Genomic DNA, 16,587 nt, shown 5'->3' with positions numbered 1-16,587 from the left:
TTAAATTTGCAATAAAAAAATAATTAGACTTAATTAATAAAATTAAACATTGAAATAAGAAATATTTCAAATATGTTAAAATGTTTATAAATATCATTAATTATCTATATTAACACACAAGTCACAAACCTCCATTGTAGGGTGACTGTTAAATGCCTCTGGTGGTCTCGGGTTCAATCCCCAGTTGAAGCCAAAAGTAATTTTTTTACTCAACTTAAGGTAGCAGGCATCATGTCCGTTAAAAAATTAAAAAATAATAAGAAAATTAATGTAAGGTTGCTAGCTGCTTAGCGTGAGCTCAAGAGCAGAGGTAGTGGGCTTGCGTTAGCTAATGCACGGGCCGATAGTAGGGTAGAACAGGAAATACAAGTGTTAGGGGGTTTTGGGAGAGTTCCTAAAAGGTGGGGGGGCGGATGCAAATTTTTACTGTAACTTGGGGGTTTAAAATCAGGCACTAATATTTGAAGCCTTTGATTATTCTAATTTTCTTAGTTGATTAAGAAATTAGATTTACTTTTGTAGTAAATTTCCAAGATGTACTTTTGTGATTTCTTATTCTTGTTAATCAAGAAAACTTAGAAAAGCGTTTTTTGACATGCTAAGGAAAAAGAAAATTGAAAAGAAAAGGAAAAGGAGAAAAAAAAAAAAAAGGAAGAGGAAAGAAAGAAAAAAGGCTATTTAGTTTTTCTTTTTATCTATTTATCACTTTTGTTTAGGTTAAAAAAAAAAAGAAGGAGAAATTTGCTTTTTCCCAAGGGTCACTATAGATCCACAACTAAAATTGTTGGTTTAAATGATAATCAGCGAAATAAGCTGAGCTAAAAGTCAAAATTTAAATAAAGGCTAATCTAGTGCATTTATTAAAAAAAATCAGTGCATTTGAAAAAAAATTTAATGTATCTGTAAAAATACAATAAGTGCATCTGCGAAATCAATGTATTTGCGCAAAAAAGTCATTGCATCTGTAAAAATATAATAAATACATATGTAAAATTAATGTATCTGTAAAAATACAACAAATGCATATGCAACATCAATGCATCTGCAAAATCAGTATATCTATAAAAATTGAACAAGTGCATCTGTACAAAATTCAGAAATTATCTTTTACACCAACTTTTTAAATTAAGGTCCTTTACACTAAATCTATTAGTGGTTTGGTACTAAGAAGTAATTTACTATTTTCTCTTTCGTACTATTTGGTATAGACAAAAGTCGAATACTACTTGGTATGGACAGAAGAAGTCGTCCACCAAAGCTATTTGGTCTAGACAAAAGTCACAAAAGTCTACTGTTAAAATACATAACTTAAAAATGGCTTTTTGACACATACATCCTTTTTTTTTTGGTCAAAGATGATAACACAAACTCTAAAATTGGCTAGCAACTACTCAGATATTTCTCGAGCAGTACTTCCTTTTGGAGTGTAATGTGAACCAGTAGAAATTGTTATAAATGTATGAAGGAATAGGAATAGCTATAGCTTTTGTGAACATCTCACATCAACTGTGCCTTGTGATCCCACATCAGATCAAATCCTTGCTAAAATATTGATGTGCCCCAGTTGCTTTTTTTTTTTTCTCGTATGACTAATCCTTGCTAGCTTTATTCAACCAAACATAGATCATGTGCCCCACTGTGATCAATGTAGTGAAGGGAGGTCATAAATTCATAATTAAAGAGATAAGTCCATTAATTATTTCTTTTGAAATTGGTGTAATATACCAACAGACCAAATGTGTAGGCTTAAATTCATGAATAAAGTTGAACTGGACAAGCCTTTAGGGTCCTCTGCTTATATTATATTTTTTTGCATTGGTATATCAATGTACAAGTACATTCATGCATGTCTATGAGAGCTGGAGCTGGTAAACTCTTATTGAAAGAAGTGTCACTGACATATGTTTCTTCTTTTGGCAGAAATAACCAGCAAGAACTCTTCAATGTGTTTGGTTCGATGTTTGCTGCAATAATCTTCTTTGGCATAAACAATTGCTCTACAGTTCTACCATTTGTTGCAACAGAGAGAACTGTTCTGTATCGAGAAAGATTTGCAGGAATGTTCTCTTCGTGGGCCTATTCATTCGCGCAGGTTCATATCTTTTTAACCAAATGTTTTATAAGGTTGTCAAGAAACTGTGGTCATGACTCATGAGGTCATCTCATAAGCTCAATTTAAGACATTGCCAACTAGTAGAGTTTAATTTTGTAGGTACTGGTTGAGGTACCCTACTCATTCACTCAAGCAGTTCTTTATGTGGTCATCACATACCCGATGATTGGTTTCCACTGGTCTGCGTACAAGATATTTTGGTCATTCTATGGCATGTTCTGCACACTACTAAGCTTCAATTACCTAGGAATGCTACTGGTGTCTTTGACACCAAATGTTCAGGTGGCTTCAATCTTGGCATCATCTGCCTACACAATGCTTAATTTGTTTTCTGGGTTCATTGTTCCGAGACCAGTAAGTTTATGGATTATCAAGTTATTATACCATATTTCTTTATATATGTGCTGAAGTATAACCTTTATGCTTCTACATGGAGAAAAGCATTCCTTTTAGGCACGCCTCAGATATATTTAAACAAAGGAAAAAAACTAACTTAAAAATCGTATTCTTTGCTTGATGCAGCATATCCCAAAGTGGTGGCTCTGGTTGTATTATATATGTCCTACATCATGGGCTCTAAATGGAATGCTTACTTCACAGTATGGAGATATACAGACAGAAATCCTGGTGTTTGGAGAGACTAAAACTGTTGCTGCCTTCTTAGAAGATTACTTTGGGTTTCACAACAACCTTTTACGCGTTGATGCTGCTGTTCTTATTCTCCTCCCCATTGTGTTTGCTTCTCTTTTTTCATACTTTATTGGTAAATTAAACTTCCAGAGGAGGTAAACGTGTAAATGTATATTTGGGATTTACAAATTGATGAATTATAATATACTTTCTCAAAAAGATTTATCTCCAATCTTATTTAATTTGAATGACCATTGCAACATGTATACTAATTCTTTGTGTGATACATAATACTTGGAAGTCCACTATGCCGAATGGATCACCAATCTCTATAAGTTTTAAGGACAGAATTCATCCAAAAGAATGAAGGTCAAAAGTTCAAAACCAAACTCAAATTGATGAAATGCATAGGTTTCTTATTCCATTAAACAGGTCTTTTTGAAATGTACAAGTCGTTTCAACTGTCAACACAAAAAGATAGGGCAAGTACAGACAAGTACAGGCAGGCTAAGATTAGAAAACAAGGATAGACAAGTATAAAGAGATCAAGGAGAGGATCCTGTTCCATCTTTATTACTGCATATGACAAATGAAGGAACAGCTTCACTCACTGTTTCTACCTTCTTTGGAAATTTAATTTTCCTATACAGTAGGCAAACAAAGACGCGAAAGCAATTGGGAAAGCAATGAGAACAATAGCCACAAGGACTAAACGATCATGATGAAAACCATAATAATCTTGTAGGAAGGAACCAACTGCTTTACGCTCCCCGAAAATCAATATCTCTTTGCTCATGTCTCCATACTGTGAAGTCAGGAGGCCGTTTAAGGACCATGATGTAGGACAGATCCAATAGCACCAAATCCACCACTTAGGAATTTTCTGCATAGAACATACATAACATGATTAACTAGGCTCAAGGTACATATTACACTAACATGATTGTAATAAGGTCTAGTTAAATGCTAATGCAGTTGATTCAACCATCAAATTAAGAAAGAGATGGAATCGTTTACCGGTTCTGGCATGAGGAAGCCTGAGAAAAGATTCAATAAGGTGTAGATTGCGGTTGCCAATATGGAAGCTACGTCAAGGTTTGTGCTCAAAGAAACTATCAGCATCCCAAGATATACGAAGTATAGAAATGTACAGAAAGTTGCATAGAAGTACCAAAAAACCTTGGAAGCTGACCAATAGTACCCTATTGCAGGATATATAATGACCACATACAAAAATGCTTGCAACATTGTATAAGGTATTTCCATGGTTACCTACAACATTCAACATATGTAGTTGAGTTGATCTCACCATTACGCATAAAACTAAAACATCGAGAAATTAACTTTTTCCATTACGAGAATACAACTTAGGATGTATAGTAGTAATATATAGTAATATTGGACCTGTGCAAATGAATAAGCCTTTGACGAATACATCCCAGCAAATCTTTCCCGGTACAAAACCATGCGTTCAGTTGCCACATAAGACAGGACTGTTGAACAATTGTTTATGCCCAAGAATATCACAGCAATATACATGGACCCAAGTATGTTCAACAAATCCTGCTCATTATTTCTTCAGGAAAAAAGAAAAAGAAAACAGAGGATTTAGAAGTTAGCAGAGTTCTTGTGCTTTGATTTAGTTTCGGAATTGTCATTACTATTACAGACCAACTCCTTTAATATGAGTAGTAGCAGAACTCGATATAGAAGATTGTATATGAATGCTTTTCTTTCTTTCTTTCTTTTTTTTTTTGCTCAAATATATGACTTGTTATTTCTAGGTATTTACCTGTTATAAATATGAAGGGGGGAAAAGGAGACTTACATTTCCTTCCCTTTCTGCCAAAAGACTGCCCCAAACAACACTGATGCAATAGTCATAAACATGAAACGTGCTAGATTGTATTCAGGACTTCTCCAATAGGACAAGTGTTGTTTCCACAGGCATGCCTTAAACTGCACCCAGCTATTTTGAGGAAAATGAGTGGGAAAATGCAAGTCTCCTGAACCTGGCTTTGGTTCACTTAACTGTCTTACCAACTCAATTGTGTCTCTGAAAACAAACACAATTGAAATGTTAAGATTAATTTAACACCTAAAATAAAAACACGAGGATCATGTTTGCCTTGTTAGGGAGAAGTTGGCCTTTAACTGGACTATTAATCATTTAATCCCATGGTATGCCTTGTGAATTGTGATAAAGTATGCATATAAAATAAATGTGAATTATATATGTACCAACCTATACTGAGTAGACTCTTTGTAAATGTTGGCAAAATCTAAACCGAGTTCTGCTTCTACCGAAGCAGAAGTAACTTCTAACATCCATGTTGCTGGATTATAATTATCTTTGATCTTTGGTACACCAGGAATACCCTGTTGGATGGTGACATATTGGAGTCAGTAATATATATACAGAAACTCTGCATGCATATGTTCATTTATTAATAGGTAATAAGTAAAGAAATAAAAGAATTTTAAAAGAATGTAGTACTGCTGGAATTATGAACATACCTCAAAGTATTCAATGAGTTTACTCGAGTGATGGCCTAGAAGTCCAGAATAGATGATCTGTCCTCCTGTTTTCATCAAAATTAACTGCAAGAAATCAATGTCTTCCTTAGTGATTAGCTTTCATAATTTCTTTTACCTTTTCAGACTGAAGGCACTCCTTGTACTACCTCATCAAAAGCTTCAAAGATATCAATGCTTGGTTGGTGGATTGTGCAAACAGTTGTCCTTCCTGTGGCAACGACGTTCTTCACTGCACGCATGACAATTGCAGCTGCTCTGGCGTCTAAACCTGATGTAGGTTCATCCATAAAAATTATTGATGGATTCGAAACAAGCTCCACTGCAATTGTTAGCCTTTTACGCTGTTCAGTAGATAGACCACTTTGGCCAGGACTGCCAACTAAAGAGTCTCTTATACCCTCCAGTTCAATTGTTTCAATGACTTCTTCCACAAATCTCTGCATGATAGTTTGCTATGAGTGCGTGTAACTTTTGAACTTTGGTACACCCTATGAGTGCCTGTAGTAAATTTCATTTTTTATATGACTAATTCTAACTCAAATCCCCTTCCTTTATATAATGTAGGAAATTCTCGAGGAAAGTATTGTTGATAAGTTGAGAGAAGATCTTACAGCTTTTGTGTCTGGATCAGTTTCACGTGGCAACCGCAACCAAGCTGAGTACATAACTGATTCTCCTACTGTGATATTTGGAGAATGTATATCAGTCTGCTCACAGTAACCTGATATCCTTGCAAATGTCTTCTGGACCTTGGGAAACCCTTCTATTCGTATATCTCCTTCAATAGTACCTCCTGTTTTCCTTCCAGAAAGAACATCCATGAGAGTTGTTTTCCCAGCTCCGCTGACACCCATCAATGCTGTAAGAATTCCTGGTCTGAATGCTCCTGTTATATCTTTAAGCAGCTGAAGTTTTTTCTGCTTGAAACCATGCTGTCTCATTTCCTTTGTTGAAGGAATGCAGTTAACATACAACGAATTAATTTTTCTTCAAGGTACCAACCAATGATAACTATATGTGAAATTTAAGTATGCTTTGATTACCGGAGGAGTATCAACATAATACTGCACATCCTTAAATGAGATTGTCAGTGACTCAAATGGCAGGACCATCCTCCCTGTATAACCAACCGCGCATACTCTTAGATAATTCCGTTATAAAAGGCCCTTGTTCATGTTTTTGAATGTTAGATATGAAATTGAGAATTAAGTAATTTATTTACCAACAATTTAATCCCACCTAATTTTCTTTTTTCCCCTACGCTTTGTGAAAGATCAGCCGGAGTTAATTCATTTCCTGACTGTGAACCAGGGTTGCAAGTATCTTTTCCTTGTAGTTGAGATAACCTTTTCTTAGAAATAATAGCCCGAGACATCTTTGGAGCTGTATTTAGGAAGAGCTTAGTGATAAACTGACAAAGTGTATTGTAATACTGAATATTATCATCTGTCAATTAGAATGAACTTACGTTTAAAGTAAGTTAAGGCTAAGACAAATCCAAGATCGAAAATTACTGTGAACCCAAATAATGCCCCTACTGATATCCAATAGAAATAGCTATCAAAGTTCAAACCATGCTTGATTAGAACTTCCTTCCCTAAGGTTGTGTTTCCATTTGAAACCTGAAAGAATGAACTGAAGCTGTTAACATATTGATGTGACTTAGCGAGGGTCTAAAAAATTAAATCATCTTGAGTTTGACCTTTTGCCATCGAGGAGCAAGGAATTCATTCAGACTTGTTCCTATTTCCCCATAAGTCATAGGAGAACACCAGAATCCCCACTTCAACCAAGGAGGTAAAGAGGCTGCAAAAACACCCTTAGTAGTCTAGCTGTTATCACATATAATTAAAGGAAGAAACTAGAAATGGACTTACACAGTGGCAAAAGGAAGCCTCCAAACAAAAACATTAGTACTAAGATTAAAGTACCACCGGTTGTTGCAGCAACCATAGTTTGGAAAATTACAGCAATAAATCGGCACATGGATGTTGATGCTAGATGCAGAGCAAATAGCACTAGGAACTGACAGAAGAACCTAAAAACCATATGCAACAAAGAGGCATCCATTATTATTTATTGATCTACCATTTCTTGTTCAGTTGTAAGTATAAACTATTCTTACCTTTTTATTCCCGGGCTATACCCAATACCAAAGTAAGTTATGGCTGTCCATAGCACTGAATCAACTAGTGAAAATGGAATCTTCATGATAGAGGCTGGAATAGAATACGCCCATGCTGGGTACAGATAGAATGCTCTTTGTTTGTAAACCACTGGTAGTCTAGTAATAGTCAGGGATAGCTCTGCTACTCCATTGGTCATAAGTCTAATGAGTGTATAAAACAATGATCCCATTAAGTAATTTGCACTTGTCAAATCCGGAGTCATCTGAGTGTGTATAAATACTGTCATTGTTATAAATGCAGTGATGACAAGCTGTGGAATAAAGAGAATGGAACCATGTAAGTGATCTAGAGTTGAACTTCAGAAGCACCACCCCAAATAGTGATATCAGTAAATTACAAACCTGTGCTGTTTTGAATACATAGACAAAGGAATTTCGTTTTATAAGAAGCAGCTCTCTGGCCATGCAAGCTTTGAACAATTCCCATTTTCTCACTGTGTAAATGCTAAATGATAAGGCATTGTTATGGCACTGTGATTTATCATATGGTTTTGAGAGCTCATCGTTTAATTCCTTTCCTAAAGAACTTGCTCTGAATAGTTGAGAGAATCGATCCACTGAAACATAATCATAGGGAATGTTGGCATGCTTCCAGTATTGTGCTTGATCCTTCTTTGAGATGACCTGCAAATGTTTGGAATAAATGTTGTTCTCTTTTATTTTTTGTTTAGGCATGATGTGTTGGCCAAAAAGAGAAAGGAGAAAAGAAAGCATGTTCTGGCACCTCCTGAAGGAAATCTGCAGCACCCTTTCTTGCTGGGCACTTGAAACCACAATCTTCAAAAAACTGAAGTGCATGACTACGAGGACCATGGTAAACTATCTTCCCCTCTGCCATTAATATTACATCATCAAATAGATCAAAGGTCTCAGGTGCTGGTTGAAGAAGTGATACCAATGCAGTTGTATCTGTGATGTGCACCAACTGCTGAAGATAGGTAACTATCTGAAACGTAGTAGAGCTGTCTAATCCAGTCGATATTTCATCCATAAAAAGAGCTTTTGTGGGACCCACAATCATCTCTCCTGAAAATTAAACAGCAGAGGAATGCTTGAAATACTTCTAAATGGGAAGTAATGACATTCATTTTTAGCTAAGCTTCAAGATTTACTACCTGTTGTCAGCCTTTTCTTCTGGCCACCTGAAATGCCTCTTTCTAGTGCATCACCAACCATTGTGTCTCTGCAGATGTCCAGTCCGAGGATCTAAGAGACCAAAATATTGTAATTAATTTGCACACCTCAGTGAGTAGAAACATCTTGTTTGAGGTACTTAATGCCAACACTAGTCCAACGCTGCTTAGAGAAACTTTACCTTCAAAACATAGTCAGTTTGGAGATTTCTCTTTTGTCCTCCAACTGAAATTGCCTGCAAGTATTAATATTATGTTAATCTTTAAACTTCTAACATTTTTTTAAAATTTTATTATAGACAATGTTTAAGATTTTATGATTGCCTTCATGTAGGTGTCAATATCTGGATCAGGGACTATTCCTGCTTCTTTTTCTCTTCTGCAGACCTCCATCATTATATCTGCATAGCCAAGAAAAATTGAACTTCATATATCAATAGAAGTACACAACTAACCCAATAAGAAATGCAAAAGGAGATGAGGAATGTACCAGCTCTACTCCCTACCCCTTGACAGCGGGCTGAAAAGTCGATTGTTTCCCTCACAGTCATCTCAGGTAAGTGAAGATCATATTGGCTTATGTAAGCTGATGTTTTCTGAGGAACAAACTCATCTAGCTTGTAACCATTATAAGAAATCTCTCCTGAAATCTCTCCGGATGGTACCGAACCCGTACCGAATCACTTTGGTACGGGACGAGATGATACCATAATCCCAAACCTCCATCTCATCCCGTACCGATCCCGAACTCAAATCATGAGATGGGAACGGGATGAGGTAAGTCCCATCCCCCTCCATCCCGTGCCCACCCCTAAAGAAAACTTAGAAAAGCGTTTTTTGACATGCTAAAGAAAAAGAAAATTGAAAAGAAAAAGAAAAGGAGAAAAAAAAAAAAAGAGGAAAGAAAGAAAAAATACTATTTAGTTTTTCTTTTAATCAAGTTCCTGATTTATCTATTTATCACTTTTGTTTAGGTTAAAAAAAAAAAAGGAGAAATTTGCTTTTTCCCAAGGATAACTATAGATCCACAACTAAAATTGTTGATCTAAATGATAATCACCCAAGTAAATTGAGCTAAAAGTCAAAATTTAAATAAATCTAGTGCATCTATAAAAAAAAAATCAGTGCATTTGGAAAAAAAACTTACTGTATCTGTAAAAATATAATAAGTGCATATGCGAAATCAATGCATTTGCACAAAAAAGTCATTGCATCTGTAAAAATACAATAAGTGCATATGTCAAATTAATGTATCTGTAAAAATACAACAAATGCATATGCAACATGCATCTACAAAATTAGTATATTTGTAAAAATTGAACAAGTGCATCTGTACAAAATTCAAAAATTATCTTTTACACCAACTTTTTAAATTAATGTCCTTTACACTGAATCTATTAGTGGTTTGGTACTAAGAAGTAATTTATTATTTTCTCTTTGGTACTATTTGGTATAGACAAAAGTCGAATACTACTTGGTATGGACAGAAGTCGTCCACCAAAGCTATTTGGTCCAGACAAAAGTCACAAAAGTCTACTGTTAAAATAAATAACTTAAAAATGGCTTTTTGACACATACATCCTTTTTTTTGGTCAAAGATGATAACACAAACTATTAAATTGGCTAGCAACTACTCAGATATTTCTCGAGCAGTACTTCCTTTTGGAGAGTAATGTGAACCAGTAGAAATTGTTATAAATGTATGAAGGAATAGGAATAGCTATAGCTTTTGTGAACATCTCACATCAACTGTGCCTTGTGATCTTACATCAGATCAAATCCTTGCTAAAATATTGATGTGCCCCAGTTGCTTTTTTTTTTTTTTTTTTTTCTCTTATGACTAATCCTTGCTAGCTTTTTTCAACCAAAGATAGATCATGTGCCCCACTGTGATCAATCATACATTCATAATGAAAGAGATAAGTCCATTAATTACTTCTTTTGAAATTGGTATAATATACCAACAGACCAAATGTGTACGCTTAAATTCATGAATAAAGTTGAACTGGGCAAGCCTTTAGGGTCCTCTGCTTATATTATGTTTTTTTGTATTGGTATATCAATGTACAAGTACATTCATGTATATGACTATATGAAAAATAGACCATGAACGTCCGGGTCAACTTAAAGACTAGTTCAGGGATAGAAAGAAAAATTAAGATAAGTCACGATTCGACCTCATTCAATATATGAATAAGAACTTTAAAAAATATCTCTGTTAAGTGATTTATTAATTTTTGACAGAGACCTGCTGGTTTACTTTTTGAAATTTCAAATTCATCTCTTTGTTCTCACCCTTAATGAATCTGCTATTTACATTAATGCATATGATATGATATTCTAAGTGGTAGGTAGTAGCTTTCATATTCACTTTCTCATCATTTGTAATTTTGTATTCATCGAACAAAGAACTGAAAGAAGCATGAAGGTTCCCAAGGACCCCAACCTTTTCGTTGCAAAAAGGAAAGAAAACATCAAATGGACATTGGGTTGGACTGTTCTGATTGGGTCCACCAGGCCAAGCCCGTAGTGGGTGCCTGGGCCCAACATCATACAGCATTTTTTGGCTCTCTAGTCTTTTTCATATTATAATGATTAAATGATCGTGTTCCACATTTGTAGTGTCAAAATCATTGTAATTACCAAGAAGCAAGAGTGCAATATTGAGCTAATTATTCGTTTCTTCCATTTTTTTTTTTTTTTGTAATGTCAGGGCATGTACAAAACATTATTTCAAGTCATATTACTTATATAACTTATGCTTATAAGAGAAAATTTCAACCAATCAAAGTTGATATAATTATGTGGGTTAGTCAAAATTAAGCAATGGTTAGTGTGAAACTTTAGGTGGCGTGTGTTGTATTTTTCATTGAAATTCTCTAATAAATATACATACATGATACCTTGAGTTTCTGACTACATAAAAAAAAAAAAAAAAAAAAAAAAACCTATCCAAGTCAAAGGGTAGCTTAGAGAAATTAATGCACAAAAAGAGGCAACTATACTCCAACCAAAAAAAAAAAAAAGAGAGAGAGAACTGTACACGACAACTTTGCTTGTAAGCCTGGTGATGTGACTCCTGCACTAGTGTGATGTGCGACCTGCATTTACCCATTTAGCCATTTACCAACCAAAATATTGGTATTGACTTTTGAGGGGAATATCAAATATGTAATATGTGGCCATGTGGCCATGTGGGTGGTGCCCTTGGTGATGTTAGCCATTAATTTACCATTGTCAATTTGTGATGCAAGCAATGGTGACGTTATAACAGCTTCAAGCTTGAGACACATCATGTTATAGACTTATAGTCTTGTAGATAAAGATAGCAAGCCAGCTCACCCTCTCAAAGTTAGAGAAAAACGTACAACGCTCTCACATTCATTGATCATGTGCCCCGGTCACGTGATATGAGAGACCTTGAGGCTTGTTATATATTAGAATTGTGAGAAAAGTTACACATTAGAGAATGAAAACATTAAGAGAGAAGTGTATATCCATGTACGTAAATTTTTTTTTTCAAAATTTTTTCTCTTTAGATAGTTCAAAATAATGTTTCAATATTTCATAGATGACAATTGATCAAGACTCGAGACTTGTGAGAAGATATAACATAATTAGCATATTAATATTTTTTTATATCATTTTTTTCACAATAAGTGGTCATATAATTAACACGTGAGGAGATATTATAAAAGAATAAATATATACCCCTTTACATGTAAATTTTTCTCCTAAAAATGGTTGAAAATAATGTGGGTAGAATAATGTTTCATATTTCACACATGACAACTGGTCAAGACTCAAGACTCAAGACTCGAAGACGACTAGACTTTTCCAAATGATCGAATTTACAGGCCCGATATGTAGTTAGCTTGCCAGGAGAGTTAAAATGATATTTCCGTTGTGTGGGTTAAGGCTCTGGCATAATAAGCATTTGGTCCAACCCAGAATAATGTGTCAGGCCAACTAGATAACTGGGCCGAAAACGCTTTGACCCATTGAATGCATTCATCTAGGAAAGTCCGTTACAAATCGACCCATTCCATCTGAATTCTTAATCTTAACATACATAAATATTTATAATAATATTTTCTTATCAATCACATTTTAAATTTGAACCACACATTTATTTTACAATTAATTTTATGATCTAAATTTACAGTATAATAAGAGACCAATTTATGTATTCTATATAAATAAAAAAACACTTTTTAGTAGTTGACATATTTTATCAAACTGTTAATTTAAACTATTAATTTATAAAAAAAATGTATATCTTGGGTTATTAATTAAAATTGGCAGAGATGTGTAAAAGGCTGGTGACTGATAACTTTTTATTTTGTAGGGTGGGGCGGTGGGTTATTTTGAATTTGAGTAAGACATGTAACCGAGTATTAATGTAATGCAGATTGCAAAGTAATGTCATTGCCTTGCGTCATTACCATTAGTATTATCAATTATGTGTATGTTTAACGCTATATTTATTCCAATTGGAATTGTTCTTCAATCTCTCCAACTACATATTTGAGACCAAACCCACTCTTCATGCCCATAGAAAATATGGGCTTGTTCTTTACAAGGACAGCTGCCTCATTCACGTGCACATGGTATTTGTAACTCTTCGTGCATGCTTTAATTAGATAATTAAGCATTAATTAGCTGTGTTTAATCAGTTCAGAGGTTGAGCTTTAACTACTTAGCACGCCAGAACCACAGTTTAATTGCATTGATCAATTTGGATTTGGATACCTCAGCTTTCTACTTTAGAATTAGAAGTAGAGAGAATATTAATTTGGGTTTAGAAATGGAGCTAACTAGCAGTTGCGTGCATATATAAATGTGTCTTTTACTTAGTGCTAAGCCGACCAAGCCCAAATTAGAAAGATCATGCACAAATTTGGCAGCTTAATTAATTAAGTTCCACTAATTTCATGCAGTATCCTTAATTATTCAACTGATCTGGTCTTTAATTTTACTCTTGGTTAATTATCCTTGTTGCAAATTAATTTAATTTTTGTCTCTGTTCATACATGTTCATGATTTCACTGTGAACAATAATCAGTTAATTTCCCTCTATTTAAAGGACCACTACACAGCCTATCTAGCAGTATCTAGCTATCTAGCTCATTGTTCTTTGTTTAATTTGCTTCAATTCATTGTCAGCAATTTTCTAGCTTTCATCATGTCTGTTCTCGTTTTGATTCTCCTATGTTTTGCTCTGAGCACAGGTGCATATTACATTTTACATTACCAATTAATTTAAATGCTTCACTTTCATTTTCACAATTGCATTTATAGCTAATTAAATATTTCATATAGCAGCAGATTTGCATTATAGATTGGGGTTAATATAGTGAAGTAAATAATTTCTAACAATTCATTTCTCATCACTCTACTTCATTAATATATTGGGGATTTTGTGCAGAGGCAAGGGTGGTGACAAATGAAGGAATTAAGCAGCTGGTATAGTTAATTAATTTTGACACTTTTTTTCTTTTGTGTTGCTGCATAATGCTCAAATTAACTTTCTCATCATCACTGCTGAAATTCATGTTCATACATGTTAATAATAAATCACTACATAGATATTACATATGGTGCCTGTATTATTAACTTAATCAATGTGAGCTACATACACTTAATCACATTAATTAGCTAGGCAAGCCAAATTTCAATTTCATTGATCATTAACCTTAGTTTAGAGTGAAATGCAGGTCGGACCAAGTGAGACGTTTTTGGGCACAAACGGTGAGCCTAAGCCTCCAACTCATATCCATGACACAAACAATGAGCCTAAGCCTCCAACTCATATCCATGACACAAACACTGAGCCTGAGCCTCCTACTGATATCCATGACACAAACAATGAGCCTAAGCCCCCAACTCATATCCATGACACAAACAATGAGCCTGAGCCTCCAAGTCATGATCATAGCATGCAGGTACATATATAATTGTTGTTGTTGTTATTAATTCGTAATTAATAATTTAGTGTAACATTAATTACGTGACACGTACATACATGCAGTCGCGGAGCGAGCAGCACAGCAATGACGCCAACACTTGGTGCATTGCAAAGCCTACGACAGACGAGCAAAGGCTTGAGGCCAGCATAGAATTCAGTTGCTCACAACGTTATGTTTCTGTTGATTGCAAACTCATCCAACCTGGGGGTCCATGCTACAACCCTAACAACAAGTACTCTCATGCCTCAGCGGTCATGAACAGCTACTACAAGGCTAGTAATCAGCAACCCCATAACTGTGATTTTCAGGGCACCGGTCTCATTATCACTCAGGACCCATGTAAGTCCATATATTCATCGATAAAAGTTAATTAATTTGTCAGTTTACACATTATTTTTTAAAGTTTAAACTGTTAGGATGTTAGCTAACAATTGTTTTATCATTCTCACATACGTACGTGAAGATTATTAGTCAATTAATTTTATTGATTAATATTCATGTCTGGTGCTTAATTTGCATGCAGCTGGTGGGAGTTGCAAATATAAGTGAGAAGGATGGAATTTTCTGCTGATTGCTGGACTGATGGAATAACATATGTGCCTCTCTGTCTTTACTTTTTCCTCTATTGTGATGGAACTTTTCTAAAATAAGAATAAGAATAATGTTTAATTTGGGGCATTTCAAAGTAATAAATTAATGAAGTTTCTTTATCAATGCACATCCAAAATGGTTATTTACTTTGAATAAAATGCTAAAATTAATGTATGAATTAGGAGGGTACATCGCAGTTCTGCTCAACATGTGCATGTGATACGATATGACGATGTTATGGCAACTCTTTATTTTTGGACTCCCCCTTTTAGTAGTCATTGAAAATTAAGCCATGGCTTTCAGTTGCAGAGTTCACATGGAGCCATGGAGGGGGTCACTTTCCATGACACATTCAAATCACATTGCAATTTTCAGCTTAAAAGAACACAGCTATACAAACAAAAGGGATGCTAAAAATGAATGATGCATGGTTGGCCAAACTAACAGACAACAAATAAGGCAACTAAGCAAGTAGCCACTTGCAAATAACATTGCTTGCTACATCATGGTGTGGCACCAATTCCCTTTACCTCCAACACAAATTGTACATCTCTGGTTGTTAGTATTGAATATTTTTCCTAACTATTTAAGCTATATATTAGGTGGAGAGACTGAATAAGTTTTATGGTCTTATTAGGCAATTAGCTCATTCCATATGAGACTAACGCTCAACACTCTCTCTCACGTGAGACTCCTGTTTTAGATGGTCATACATGTGAACAAATGGTCCCTCTTTTGAGTGACCTAAAAATTCTTATGTGTGGTCTCTGTGAAGGATAACCTACACTTGAATATGAGTATGTGACTTGGTATAATTGATCCTATGGATAGTACAAAGAATGGGTCTGTCATCTTGATAGAGATGGTTTTACTTCGGTGGTTTTGAAACCATATTGAGTAATCGTCTTCAAATCTTAATCTATGAGGTGGAATGGCTCAATGAGTTGTTATGGCCTCATTAGACACTTAAGTACATAACTCATCCAATAAGAGACTAATGTTCAACAACTAGGAAGGCATATCTATATATAGTAAGAGTAAAGATAAGAAAATTGATGATAATTAATAAGGATATGATAATTCTCTTCCCCAACCAATCGTCCCCCAAAAGTTGATAAATAAATTAAGAGCAAATTACAATTTAGTACATCAACTTTATATGTTGTTTCAATTTAGTACCCCAACTTTAAAACCTTGCAAAAAAGTACCTCAACTTTCATTTTGTATCAATTTAGTACCCCAACTTTAAAACCTTGCAAAAAAGTACCTCAACTTTCATTTTGTGTCAAAATAGTACCTCCGTTAGTTTTTCTGTCAAAATAGCAGGGGTATTTTCGTCTTTTCCTTAAATTTAAAAAATAATAAATTTTTTTTTTGAATAAAAAATAATAAATTTTTTTTAATAAACAAATTTAAAAAATTAAA

The 16,587-nt window shown here is 34.6% G+C and overlaps 1 protein-coding gene and 1 pseudogene across 4 annotated transcripts; one reads left to right on the top strand and one right to left on the bottom strand.

The window, feature by feature from the left end:
* Positions 1-1,846: 1,846 nt before the first annotated feature.
* LOC147294530 (pleiotropic drug resistance protein 3 pseudogene) lies at positions 1,847-2,902 on the top strand (annotated as a pseudogene). The gene is made up of 3 exons (XR_015120246.1): positions 1,847-2,092; positions 2,213-2,467; positions 2,636-2,902. The product of XR_015120246.1 is annotated as a pleiotropic drug resistance protein 3 pseudogene (transcript).
* A 236-nt stretch (positions 2,903-3,138) lies between these two features.
* LOC147294529 (pleiotropic drug resistance protein 3-like) lies at positions 3,139-9,328 on the bottom strand. 3 transcript variants are annotated; one of them, XM_086233416.1, is made up of 20 exons: positions 9,093-9,328; positions 8,927-9,003; positions 8,785-8,838; positions 8,585-8,675; positions 8,194-8,495; positions 7,812-8,093; positions 7,407-7,720; positions 7,159-7,319; positions 6,984-7,087; positions 6,750-6,903; positions 6,521-6,664; positions 6,325-6,398; positions 5,893-6,225; positions 5,428-5,718; positions 5,261-5,344; positions 4,989-5,122; positions 4,572-4,799; positions 4,148-4,319; positions 3,761-4,015; positions 3,139-3,626 (listed from the first exon to the last, which is right to left on the bottom strand). In XM_086233416.1, the coding sequence occupies exons 1-20, from the start codon at positions 9,151-9,153 to the stop codon at positions 3,360-3,362; spliced, it is 3,582 nt and encodes a 1,193-aa protein (XP_086089542.1). In that variant the 5' UTR covers positions 9,154-9,328; the 3' UTR covers positions 3,139-3,359. The 3 variants fall into 3 exon arrangements, with proteins under 3 accessions (XP_086089542.1, XP_086089543.1, XP_086089544.1); XM_086233417.1 differs by having other exon boundaries at positions 9,109-9,327; XM_086233418.1 differs by lacking the exon at positions 9,093-9,328 and having other exon boundaries at positions 8,585-8,652; positions 8,927-9,001.
* Positions 9,329-16,587: the final 7,259 nt, after the last annotated feature.

The sequence above is a fragment of the Dryas octopetala genome, chromosome 2 (assembly GCF_963921425.1).
Source record: "Dryas octopetala chromosome 2, drDryOcto1.1, whole genome shotgun sequence".
NCBI classification, from domain to species: domain Eukaryota; kingdom Viridiplantae; phylum Streptophyta; class Magnoliopsida; order Rosales; family Rosaceae; genus Dryas; species Dryas octopetala.
This window is presented reverse-complemented; position numbering and strand designations above follow the sequence as displayed.

Bases quoted from the DNA above. Each gene is read 5' to 3' on its own strand.
- LOC147294529 (XM_086233416.1), bottom strand. From the start codon at position 9,153: ATGACTGTGAGGGAAACAATCGACTTTTCAGCCCGCTGTCAAGGGGTA. The intron at 4,800-4,988 runs GTTGGTACATAT...GTTTGTTTTCAG, and splicing joins AAAGAGTCTACTCAGTATAG to AGACACAATTGAGTTGGTAA. The intron at 3,627-3,760 runs GTAAACGATTCC...TGTTCTATGCAG, and splicing joins GCTTCCTCATGCCAGAACCG to AAAATTCCTAAGTGGTGGAT.